This window comes from Microcaecilia unicolor, chromosome 4 (genome assembly GCF_901765095.1).
Source record: "Microcaecilia unicolor chromosome 4, aMicUni1.1, whole genome shotgun sequence".
In the NCBI taxonomy this organism is placed as follows: domain Eukaryota; kingdom Metazoa; phylum Chordata; class Amphibia; order Gymnophiona; family Siphonopidae; genus Microcaecilia; species Microcaecilia unicolor.
The window spans coordinates 213376799-213390581 of record NC_044034.1 but is presented as its reverse complement, the minus strand read 5'-3'; the positions used below and the strand labels follow the sequence as shown (position 1 = coordinate 213390581).

The 13783-nt window shown below is 42.7% G+C and overlaps 1 protein-coding gene across 1 annotated transcript in view; it reads right to left on the bottom strand.

Annotated features, from left to right (window-relative positions):
• Positions 1–3850: 3850 nt before the first annotated feature.
• Positions 3851–13783, bottom strand: part of INS (insulin) — a 28006-nt gene continuing 18073 nt past the window's right edge. The window contains exon 3 of the mRNA XM_030199518.1: positions 3851–3999. Coding sequence (XP_030055378.1) covers positions 3863–3999 — 137 coding nt within the window. The 3' untranslated portion in view covers positions 3851–3862. The remainder of the gene's footprint in view (positions 4000–13783) is intronic.

Sequence of the window (13783 nt, the reverse complement as noted above, 5' to 3'; positions counted from 1 at the left end):
ACTTACAAAATCAGCAAGGGATCAAATACTTATTTCCCCCACTGTATGTTAAGCATTCTTTAGGATTTTGAGATAGCATACTATGCCATACTTTATATTGCTGTTTGAATTGTTTTAGTGCTGTAATTGTCTACTACTGATGTTTGACTTATTATTACTGTACAGCACCTTGAGTGAATTCCTTCAAAAAGGCGGTAAATAGCTCTTAATAAATAAATAAACAGGAGAAAAGAGCCTGTTTTTTTTCTTAGAAGATTGGGAGTCAGAATGGAGGCCAGCATATGAGGATCCAGGGAACAATCTGCTCACATGACAGAAGATCCACCTGCTTAGCTGAAAAGTGGACTTTCATCAGAACATTTTCCTTTTCTGTCTTCAGTATGTGCATTTTTAATGTATAAAAGAGCACCCAACCAACTGGACTATGTTTGTGGAGTGAAGTGAAGGAGGGTGTTTTTGCAATTCAGACAGTGAGGGCTTTGGGGCAGTTGCCTCCCGTCGCTCACCATCGTCCAACATTTTTTCACTTAAGCAGCCCCCTCTAAATGACCCTGCACCCCACTTATGGGATTAGCATTACATCCATCTCCTCCTCCTCCTCCTCCAAGTACATGCACACATATGCATAACCACATGTGCCATAAGAACATATAACCTTTTTTTTATAAACCTATGTGCTTCACTTTTGAAACACAATGCACAGGAGGGACTTTGCACTCCCATCCCCAGCTGTGCTACAACCCTCTATTAGAGGAGCGCCATGATTACTATATGCAATGCATACCAGTTGCGCTTGCAAGCCAAAAGTCAGCTCCAGACAAATGTGCTTTAATTTGCAATGTGTTAGTCCTGAGTTTTGCCTTAGGATATTGTAAATAGATATAGCATACTGTATGGTAAATGGAAGGAGGAGTTGATAGTTATCTATTAGATAAAGACCAGATCAAGTACTCTTTTTCTCATCACTGTCTCCTGAATAATAAGATTGATCTGAGTTTCTTAACTCCTCATCTGCCTCCACCCTTTAAAGGGTAATTGGATCTGATATACCACCTTTCTGTGGATACAGCCAAAGTGGTTTACATTTATTATATGCAGGCACTTTCTCTGTCCCTAGTAGGTTCACGATCTAAGGGGCCCTTTTACAAAGGCGCTTTGAAAAATGGCCTGCGGTAGTGTAGACGTGTGTTTTGGGGACGTGCAGAATCATTTTTCAGTGCACCTGTAAAAAATGCCTTTTTTACATTTTTGCCGAAAATGGACGTGCGGCAAAATGAAAATTGCTGCACGTCCATTTTGGATCTGAGACCTTGCTGCCAGCCATTGACCTAGTGTGAGGTCTCACATGGCGGTAATGGTCTACACGTGTAGAATGATGATTACTGCCCGATTACCCCACGTGTGCTAGAAAATAAAAATATTTTCCGGCACGTGTAGCGGACGCGCGTCAAAAATGAAATTACCGCAAGGGCCATGCGGTAGCCATGCGGTAACTCAAAATTGACGCGTGTTGGGCACACGTAGGTCCCCATGCGGCTTAGGAAAAGGACCCCTAAGTTGTGCCTGGGGCAGTGGAGGGTTAATATCTCTTCTTTAGTGTGTTTGATACCATTTTCCCTGCATAATTTAAGAAGGACAAATATCCTGACCTGGTCCTAGATTTATGTAGTCCTAGTGGGCTAATACAGCATTTGAAATGTCAAGGTATTTCAGACTTATTCTAACTAGAGCCTTAAAGTGTTTATGTTACAGTGCTTGCAGTTCTGGGAGTAATAGAAGCTGCGGTATTGTCTGTGCTGAGGAATAACATGCCAGCCTCTTGAGACACTATAACATGCCCAGACATGCAGCTCGCAGGAGGACTACTACAAAGTCAGGAGTTTAAAGCCTCAATTAGCCTATGTCAACTAGCCTCACTGACAGAGAGTGACACTATAATGAGAAGACTGGGATGTCATCCTCTTCTTCTCCTCCTTAGATGATGTCAGTCCTCTAATGTCTGCTACAAACATTTCTCTCCTTAAGGATTCTATGGCTAAGAGGTATGACTCAATAATGTACAAAATAGATAAGATGGGGGGGGGGGGGGAGGGAGATAGGAAAGGCTCTGTCCTCAAAACCTCACAGAGGGAAAACAAAACCAAGCTAACCAATTATCCTGCTTTTAGAGGTCAGTCACTCATTTGCATTAAATATTAGGGTTGGGCAGCCAGAACATATTTGTGGGAGTTTTTTTCCTGTTTCTTTTTTCATTCAGGAATGAATGTTATTACAAGTGCACACTTTTCTTAAAGAGTGTGTACTATGTGTAAAGAGGACACACTGCTTCCCAATAGTGCACACATGTGCAAACCATTGTGCTTGCTTGCACTATCAGAAAAGAGTGTGTCCTCTGCACATAGTGCACACTTTTAAAGAAAAGTGCACACTATTATTGGTGACCGACATTTTGCCATAAGCGACAGCCCATCCCTATTAAATATTATCTATTTTTGTCCAACCCAATGGCTTAGGTACATTGGCACAATTTGCTTGCTTGCTTACTTCAGGGGGGGGGGGGGGGGGCGTATAAAGTATAAGGAAGTCATAATGGCACTCATCATAAAATAATACTCCACATAGCCCTCCTTTTCTCCTCTGAAATTCTTCCTTTCATGAATATCTCTGAAAAAATCCCATCAACTTGCTTAATTATGTTAGCTATTATTAACTGCATTCACAGCTTTTTCTGTCCTGGCTGCCTTCCCTGGCTCTTGCAGCCTTTCTCGATATTCTTCTCTCTATGTCCTTTTGTAATATCCCTTGCACCTGTTGTATGCTATTCATTGTGCCTTACCTTTTCAGGTACCTCTTTTAAAACCCACCATGATCTCTTTTTACTCTTTTATTAGCTTTTCTAACTTAAAGATGTGGCCTTTATATGTGTTTTAGCATTTTATCCTTCTGCTACACCAGTATATTGTCCAAATTTGGAGCTTCATGAACATGTTGCTTAGCTCAACCTCTTATGAACCAAGATATCCCATTTGTAAAGTTGGGTACCTTCTGACTCGTGATGAGATTCTGATCTGTCTGCTGGACAAATAGCCTCGACACTCTACCCTCTCTAGCAGGGGCGTAGCCAGACTTCAATGGTAGGGGGGTCCAGAGTCGAGGTGAGGGGGCACATTTTAGCCCCCCCCCCAGCGCCGCCGACCCCCCCATTGCCAACACCTCCCAACCCCCGCCAGCCGAAGTCTTCTTCCTTCGTTTGGTTTCTGACTGAGTCTGATGTCCTGCACATACAACGTGCAGGACGTCAGACTCACAGAAACAGAACTAAGCCTTGCGATCTGCAGGGCTTCGTTCTGTTTCTGTGAGTCTGATGTCCTGCACGTTGTACGTGCAGGACGTCAGACTCAGTCAGAAGACACCAAACGAAGGAAGAAGACTTCAGCTGGCGGGGGTTGGGGTCCCCACCAGCAAAGGTAGCAGGCGGCGGGTTGCCGGCGGGAGGGGGGTTGAGAGGGTCGCCGGCAGGGGGGTCCAGGCCCAAATCTACGGGGGCCCAGGCCCCCGTGGCCCCATAGCAGCTACGCCCCTGCTCTCTAGAGCTACAGAACTAGCCTGATGTCTAAAGCCAGCACAGTGAGCCAGCCCTGTGGCTACTCTGAACTAGGTACCAGAGCCAACTGCAAGACTTGCATGAGATGGACATGACTACTGTATATTGGGGCCCCATGAAATAAAAAGAAATACAGCAACAGAATTTTTTTTATTATTAAACTCTTCTAAGGTGCAGTACCAAAAGTGCAATCTCCCACTGTTCTTCCCTCCCACCCCAAGCCCCTCTCTTGCTCTCCACCTCTCTCTTCCTTCACCACTAATTGCAGTAGCTCTCCAGCTCATACAAGGAGCAGGTGCTGTGGCAGCACTTCTCCACAATCCCACGTTTCACCTTCTGGTACTCCTGCTGTTGGAACGGTAGAGTGTCCAGCTCATTCTGCAGAGGTCCAGTCACTGCAAATGAACAATAAACATATAATAGTACTCTGACCATAATGGCCCTAGGCTCAGTTTGATCCTTTTATATGGTTGCTTGCTGGGATTGTTACCCAAATGAGGTCCAATCAGTGATCCATTCCGACTTTAATATCAAAGAACCCGCCTTACTCCTCTCCATCCACATACAATATGAAATTGAATCAATTATTAAATGTGAAGATGCATTCAGTCATTTCACTGGAAAAGTGTCATTTTTACCATTGGATAGGGTGCATGACCATGTGAAAGGTTTGAACTAGATGTCCACACTTTTACCACTACCAGCACATCATACCAAACCAAGTCCCTCACTTTGCCATTCTCTCCGCACTTGGTTTCTTCTTCTGTCTGTGACTGTCTAAGAAAGAATTAGAATAATACTGGTTTAAGCCATGCTTGGTTTCTACTAGTGTCAGAGTATGTGTAGCCCTAAGAGGTGATTGTTGACAAGTGTAAAAATCTAATTTATACCTGGGGATTGGCATACAAGTATAGGTAGCAATTTTTAAAAAATGCTAATTATTCATGTATGCATCCACTGTGCACAGCGTTGAAAGGGGCATAGTGTGGCACACACACACACACACACACACACACACACACGCGTGTCTGCATTTACAAAGGCCTAACTCTCAGCTAACTCCTTGTTTAGACCAGGAACCTGGAGGAGTGATTGCAGGGGGAATAGTTTACCTCTCTGGTTTTCAAAATCACCCCACCTTTGCAGAAATCCTTAGTTACATACGTAACATAGTAACAAAGTAAATGATGGCAGATAAAGACCTGAACGGTCCATCCAGTCTGCCCAACAAGATAAACTCATTTTACATGGTATGTAATACTTTATATATATATATCTCCGAGTTTGATTTGTCCCTGCCTTTCTCAGGGCACAGACCGTAAAAGTCTGGCCAGCACTGTTCCTGTACTAAAAGTTCTGAAGCTAAGGTCGAAGCCCCTTAAAATTTACACTCCAGCCCATCCATATCTATTCAGTCATGATCAGTGTAAATGCTGGCGTTTACCCATTTAAAGTGATAGCTATTCTTTTTTGAACTAGCTCTTGTGTAAGATGTCTATTTTCTCTGTACATGCCACCACATCCACAGATTTGTCCTGCAGCGTTCTGCATATTTCACAAAAGGCTCCATGTTTAGCAAACATTTTATAAAATACACTGCACGTTATAATTACCCTGATTTGGACATTCCATTTCCAGTCTAGGTATAACTGAGCTGTATTTTCCCATCACTACATTTTTAACTGAATTGCACTAGGTGTCCACCTCAAAATACTTTGCAAGGTCACCAGCAGCAAACTGTGCTGTCATGACATTGTACATGGCAAGAGGATGAAGACTGATCACAGTAGAGGGGAAGGTTCCTCCTATGTAGAAAACTGCAGTAACTACTAGAATGAGATCTATCATGTGCAGATTATGAGCCTTTCAACAATGATTAAGACCTGTAGAATAAGAGGGTTTAATGCCCTGCCATCTAATCCAATTGGATACAAAATAATATAACCCTTAATAAAACAGGAGGAGTAAACCTGTTAAAAAATGTCTGCCACTGACAGGACAAGAACTTAAGTCTATGGTTATTATTTGGGCTATTGCTATGTAACTGTTCTGTGTCATAGGTTGAGTGGAAGAGTAGTTTAATAGTTAGAGCAGCAAACTAAGAACTAGGGAAGCCAGAGTCCAAACCCTACTGCTCCTCCTTGTGACATTAGGCAAGTCACTACACCCAGGACCTCATTTACTAATCTATATTAATGTGACTTAATGCTTATTCAATAACACAAGCTCCATTTTTTTCAATGGGATCTATTTACTCACTATGATCTGTTGTTTACAGATCTCAGCTTGAATCAATGCAAGTTAACTGAGGCCCCTAGGCTCAGAAGCAAATGTGGGCGCTAGAAGCCATTAGTGCTGGACTAGCACCTGCATTTGCAAGCACACCATGCTTAGATGCAAACAACAACATTCAAATCTAATAAAAATTATACAGATGAGGGAATTTCCTATTCCCTCCAATGCACAGCCAACAATGCTGCTAGCAATGGCTGCTGCTGTAAACCCTACGCCAGCTCTGTACAGATTTGAGGCCCCTTTCCACCTCTGGCAGGCTTCCTCTTTGGGCTCTTCCTCCACATCATGATCGCAGGGATGAATTGTTATGAAATAACGAGTTGTCTGGAAGGGAGAGGGCAGTGCGCTGCTCGGTGACTTCTCACGTGGTTAGGGACCCTTGGCAGGTGAATTGCTTTTCCAAAGCACTAGAGGGATCTATAGGACAAGAATAGTACGGGGAGCCACCAAAGGAACACTTAGATGCCACTAAAATTCCTCAAGCTTGTAACTAGTAGACAAATAGAGAAGGTGCATTTTTGATCAGCGCTGGTGAAGGAGCCAAGGTCTATGCTATCGGTTTTCATGCTGGGTTTTGTCTCAGCTCTACATATTCCTGACTGATCAGTAGCCTCCTGACATGTGCACATGCCCCCTCCTTACTTCCCAATGCTCAGCGCTAATAGCTCGCATAAAATTTACATATCATTAGTTTTGAGCATTTGAAAATTCTTTTTTGGCATTGGCGGTATTTTCCAGCACTGTTTTGTACAGCGTCGGAATTTGTGCATCTGGGTCTTAGGGCCCTGTTTACTAAGCCGCATTGTGAGCCCGCTAGTGTTTTTAGCGCATGCTAAATGTTAGCACGCGCTAAATGCTAAAGACGCCCATAGGAATCTATGGGTGTGTTTAGCGTTTAGCGCATGCTAATTGTAGTCATGCACTAAAAACACTAGTCTGTCTTAGTAAACAGAGCCCTGTCTGTAAACTGTTTGAAGACAAGGAAGTACCTAATATACCTAAATGGGTTTCACTTGGAGCTACCAATGAAAGGGTGTGAGCCAAGTATAAATAATTCAGCACATTTTGACTTCCTATCCTAATTATCCACCTTTACAACAGCACATTCCTCACTGGCATCCATGATCCTGTGAAGATGGTCTTCAGATTATGTTTCAACAGTGCTCCCTAGTGGTCAAACACAATATAATTTTCTCCCTTGATAACTGATAAAGTACTTATGCAAATAGTAGGTGGGCTGGAGAAAGAGGAATTTCCTCAGATATCTGATCCCTTTAGAATTATACAGGAAGATCTGTTTATTACTTGTAAATGGGTATGATGCAGATTTGCAACAAGCCAGTTCATCGGTATAATAAGACTTCAACTAAGCTAAGCTTGCTGCTGAGATTCCCAGGACATCCACACTGCAGATAATGCTCTGACACAGTACTGAAGTCAAATGCACTATGCTTTAACTTTTGGTAAGAATACCTAGCAAATCAACTGTATCTTAGCCAACTGAACCATTCCAGAGATATGATGCATTTATGACTTGCTGGGTACAATAAACCTCTAACAAGATACCTCAGAAAGCCTAGGATAGTTTTGTAGCAAGACCTATTGAATTTTGTGGTCAAATATTTAAAAATTCTGCTTCAGTTCGGCAGCATGGCTTCAGTGCAAAATGTGTCTGTAGCTTTCTAAAGACTGAAAAATCAATGCATTTGGGAGGAAAATGTTTCTTTACTAACCAGATATAGAATATAATTATTACAGCTACTTAATTATTTACCAGTTAGATAATCAAACCCTGTGGAATTGCCTTTAAGTGCTGTCCCTGCTTTGGTGGTTGGGGGGGGGGGGGGGGGGGGGAAGGTTGTGTTAATCTCCAGTGAGAACAGACAGTCTTGCTCTGTCTCCATCCAGTAATCCTTAAAAGGGTGAGCAATGATGCATGCAGTAAATACTGCTCTTTCCCCTTCATTTAGTTCCTCTTATGCATTTAAATGTACAGATCTGTGGTTTCTTTCATAGAAGGTACAAAATAAAAACAAGACAATAAAAGAAAATAAGATTATACTTTTTTTTATTATTGGACTAACAAATCGAAAGAAAAAAAGCAGATCAAAAAAGACAAAAAAATAGAACAGGAGGGTAACAGAAGAAGTGGTTTATTACAAGTTACCCGACGTGGCCACGTTTCGCCCTCAGGCTGCGTCAGGGGTAAAAAAACTAATAGGGGTAAACAGCAAAGTGAACCCCTAAAAGTAGTCATACAACCACCTTACATAAGTGCTTCCCAAACTTACTCAGCAAACTTCACAATGCTATGTTGACTGGCAGCCTGAGGGCGAAACGTGGCCACGTCGGGTAACTTGTAATAAACCACTTCTTCTGTTACCCTCCTGTTCTATTTTTTTGTCTTTTTTGATCTGCTTTTTTTCTTTCGATTTGCTATTTCTGTGGCAGATCTTTGCCTTTTTTTGTTTTTATCTTATTGGACTAACAATACATTTTTTTGATGAGCTTCTTCTTCAGATCAGAAATTCTTAGAAGACAAAAGAGTTATTGCGCCTTGATAGTGATCACAACCGCTATGTTTGGTCTGTGTATTAATGCCTTGTCTAATAGCCTGAGGCATTCTCTGAGAACTGGTTTCTGTGAAAGAAACCCATTGATTGTGAAGTATTTTCCCCACCTTCTAACTATTCATTTAAATATTAATTAGAAAATGATATCGATATCGATATAGATATGTGGCGCCAGAGTCACTAAGGGCAGATTCTATAAATGGCACTCACAAATGGGCACTAAGCATTATTCTATAGAGGGCATGTCCCTTTAAAGAATAGCGCTGAGCGTCAACTGCCATACCTAAGTGTAGACACCAGACTTACGCCTGCTGAAACATGGTGTAAATTCTGGTGCCCATGTTGGGCGTGCTGAGGCAGTAGGGAGGAGTGGCCTAGTGGTTAGGGTGATGGACTTTGGTCCTGGGGAACTGAGGAACTGAGTTTGATTCCCACTTCAGGCACAAGCAGCTCCTTGTGACTCTGGGCAAGTCACTTAACCCTCCATTGCCCCATGTAAGCTGCATTGAGCCTGCCATGAGTGGGAAAGCGCGGGGTACGAATGTAATAAAAAAAAATATGCATGCAAGTTATCAGAACTTCCCTGACACACCCATGGCCAAACCCCCTTTTGAGTTACGCGCTAGTACTTGCCTTATAGAATAGTGGGCAGCCAGATGCACGTACAAATCCTAACTGGTGCCAAGTGACTTCAATAATTGGTTGTTGCATCCAATTATTAGTAGTTAAGAGCTTCTTAATTAATTTGGGTGTGCAAATCTGGGTGCCAGGGGTAGACTAATAGATTTTATGCTGCTTATCCTAGAAATAAGCAGTGGATTGTTCCCCAAGTCCATCCTAATAATGGTTATGGACTTTTCTTGTAGGAAATTATCCAAACTGTATTAAAACCCTGCTAAGTTAACTACTTTTACCACATTCTCTGGCAACGAATTCCAGACTTTAATTACTCATTCAGTGAAGAAATATTTTCTCTGATTTGTTTTAAATTAGAAGCGTCAAGTGTGCCCCCTAGTCCTTAGTATTTTTGGAAAGAGTAAACAAGTGATTCACATCTACCCGTTCCACTCCACTCATTATTTCATAGACCTCTATCATATCTCCCCTCAGCCGTCTCTTCTCCAACTGAAGAGTCCTAGCCACTTTAGCGTTTCATTATAGGAAAGTTGTCCTATCCCCTTTATTATTTTTGTCACACTTTTGTAATTCCGCTATATCTTTTTTGAGATGCAGTGACCAGAATTGCACACAGTATTTGAGGTGTGGTCGCACCATGGAGCAATACAAAGGCATTATAACATTCTCACTTTTGTTTTTCATTCCTTTCCTAATAATTCCTAACATTCTATTTGCTTTCTTAGCCATTTCTGCACACTGAGCAAAGTAACAGTAACATGGAGGGCCATAATCGAATGGGGCTGGCCATCTCTAACGCCGGCCCCGTCAAGCGGCGCACCCGACTGTATTATTGAAACAAGATGGCCGGCCATCTTTTGTTTCGATTATACAGTCGGGCCGGCCAAATCTCAACATTTGGCCTGCCCTTAGAGATCGCTGGTGTTAGAGATGGCCGCCATTGGTTTTCGCCGATAATAGAAACTAATGGCGGCCATCTCAAACCAGGCCAAATCCACGGCATTTGGTCGTGGGAGGAGCCAGCATTTCTAGTGCACTGGTCCCCCTGACATGCCAGGACACCAACCGGGCACCCTAGGGGGCACTGCAGTGGACTTCACAAATTGATCCCAGATACATAGCTCCCTTACCTTGTGTGCTGAGCTTTCCAAAACCCACTCCCCACAACTGTACACCACTACCCTAGCGCTTAGGGATGAATGGGGGCACCTACATGTGGGTGCAGTGGGTTTTGGGGGGGGGTTGAGGGCTCCCATTTACCACCACAATTGTAACAGGTAGTGGGGGATGGGCCTGGGTCTGCCTGCCTGAAGTGCACTGCACCCACTAAAACTCCTCCAGGGACCTGCATACTGCTGTCATGGAGCTGGGTATGACATTTGAGGCTGACAAAAAAATATTTTTTATATATTTTTTTTGGGTGGGAGGGGGTTGGTGACCACTGGGGGAGTAAGGAGAGGTCATCCCTCATTCCCTCTGGTGGTCATCTGGTCAGTTGGGGCACCTTTTTGAGGTTTGGTCGTGAATAAAAAGGGACCAAGTAAAATCGGCCAAATGCTTGTCAGGGCTGGCTTTCTTTTTTCCATTATCGGCCGAATCCGGCCATCTCTTAACCACGCCCCTGCCCCGCCTTCGGTGCAATGCCGATACGCCCCCTTGAACTTTTGCCGGCTCTGCAACGGAAAGCAGTTGAGGCTGGCCAAAATCAGCTTTCGATTATACCGATTTGGCCGGCTTTAGGAGAAGGCCGGCCATCTCCCGATTTGTGTCTGAAGATGGCCGGCCTTCTCGTTCAAAAATAAGCAGGATAGTAACATAGTAGATGACGGCAGATAAAGACCTGTATGGTCCATCCAGTCTGCCCAACAAGATAAACTCATATGTACTACTTTATATTTAGACCTGACCTTGATTTATCCTTGCCATTTTTGGGGCATAGACCATAGAAGTCTGCTCATCACTTGCCCCGTCTCCCAAACACTTGTGCCTCCACCCAATCTCAGCTAAGCTTCTGAGGATCCATTCCTTCTGAACAGGATTCCTTTATGTTTATCCCATGCATTTTTGAATTCCATTACAGTTTTCATCTCCACCACCTCCTGCGGGAGGGCATTCCAAGTATCCACTACTCTCTCCGTGAAAAAATACTTCCTAACATTTTCCTTAATTCTGCCCCCCTTCAACCTCATTTCATGTCCTCTAGTTCTACCGCCTTCCTGTCTCTGGAAAAGATTTGTTTGCAGATTAATACCTTTCAAATATTTGAACATCTGTATCATATCACCCCTGTTTCTCATTTCTTCCAGGGTATACATGTTCAGGTCAGCAAGTCTCTCCTTATATGTCTTGTAACACAAATCCCATACCATTTTTGTAGCTTTTCTTACACCACCTCAATTCTTTTTACATCCTTAGCAAGATATGGCCTCCAAAACTGAACACAATACTCCAGGTGGGGCCTCACCAATGGCTTGTACAGGGGCATCAACACCTCCTTTCTTCTGCTGGTCACACCTTTCTCTATACAGCCTAGCATCCTTTTGGCTACGGCCACCACCTTGTCATACTGTTTCATCGCCTTCAGATCCTCAGATACTATCACCCCAATATCCCTGTCCCTGCCTGTACATATGAGAATCTTACCGCCTAGCACATATGTCTTCCGTGGATTTCTACTCTTATGTGCATCATTTTGCATTTCTTTGCATTGAATTTTAATTGCCAAACATTAGACCATTCTTTTAACTTCTGCAGATCCTTTTTCATGTTTTCCACTCCCTACAGGGTGTCCACTTTGTTACAAACCTTGTTATCAGCCGCAAAAAGGCAAACTTTACCTTCTAACCCTTCAGCAATGTCACGCACAAATATATTGAACAGAATCGGCCCCAACACCGATCTCTGAGGCACCCCACTACTCACCTTTCTCTCATCCGAGTGAATTCCATTAACCACCACCCTCTGTCGTCTGTCCATCAACCAGTTCCTAATCCAGTTCACCACGTTGGGTTCTATCTTCAACCTGTCAAGTTTATTCAAGAACCTCCTATGAGGAACCGTGTCAAAGGCTTTGCTGAAATCTGAGTAGATTACATCTATTGCACGTCCTTGATTCAATTCTCTGGTCACCCAGTCAAAGAATTCAATGAGATTTGTTTGGCATGATTTACCTTTGGTAAAACCATGTTGTCTCGGATCTTGCAACTTATTGGATTCAAGGAAATTCACTATCCTTTCCTTCGGCATCACTTCCATTACTTTTCCAATAACCGAAGTGAGGCTTACCGGCCTGTAGTTTCCAGCTTCTTCCCTATCACCACTTTTGTGAAGAGGGACCACATCCGCTGTTTTCCAATCCCACAGAACTTCCCCCGTCTCCAAGGATTTATTAAACAAATCTTTAAGAGGACCTGTCAGAACCTGTCTGAGCGCCCTCAATATCCTGGGATGGATCCTGTCCGGTTCCAAATACAGGTGCATGTCCCACTAGACCACCACTAACTGGACATGTGATGTCTATGTAGATTAAATCTTGTCTTTAGCATCTGGCCTGTTTCTCCAATATAGCATCCTTTGTTACACTTTTTACGCTACTAACGAAGGATGCTATATTGGAGAAACAGGCCGGATGCTAAAGACAAGATTTAATCTACATAGACATCACATGAAGAATGCTGGTGCCAGCCTGGTTCCCATACCTGTGGGTCAGCACTTTACAAAACCAGATCACTGTACCAGTGACTTCATAGTAAGAATCCTGAAAGGTAACTTTAAAACAATACAGGAACATAAGACCTTTGAAGTCAGAATGATTGAATATTTTGACACCCAACAGACAGGACTTAACAAAGATCTGGGTTTTCTAGCCCATTATAAACCATAAAGTTGTATTGCTATGTTTATCACCCTCCTCTCACCTATCCACCCCCATCCTGTTAGACTATCTCTGAAATGCTTTGATGTTCCCATGCATACCTCCTACCCTCCCCCACCCTGTTAGACTATCAATGAAATGCTTGGATGTTTTACTTATATATACTGTCATCTACCACATTTGCTGATTTCCGATCTGACGATGAAAGTCAGCCTTCGAAAAGCTAATCAAGAAATGTATTAAGTTATTGATTACCTTTAAAAGTGGACTAACACGGCTACCACACCTCTCTACTCTTCTACACAGGAATTCAAACAACAGATGCCCAAATTAACTGACAAATTTATCTCCAGAGGATATCCTATTTCTTTGGTAAAAAAAAAAAAAAAAAGCAGGTAAAAGAGCTTTATTTAATCATAAAGAGCTGCTGTTATCTCCAAGATATAAAGACACTGTAACTAAAGATGTGTTAACATTTGTGACACAATATAATGTTCACACCACCGGAATGGTAAAAGCTGTAAAATAAAAAAATGTTTACCTTTGTTGAGAGTACATCCTTGTTTTCAAGATGTGAAAGTATTGTTTTCTTATAAAAGGAATTCTAATCTGAATGACATTTTGTGTACATCTGAAGTTTGTAATCGTGATGGAATTGGATGGGAGGAGAAGGGCTTCCATAAGGCATGTGGTTTTTGTTCCATGTGTATTCAGTCAAGAAAATTAACAGAACCTCTGGTGATGCATTTTCTGGAAAAACAGCATGTGTTTGCAGATATTAAATGTGTGGTGCTGGAGCAG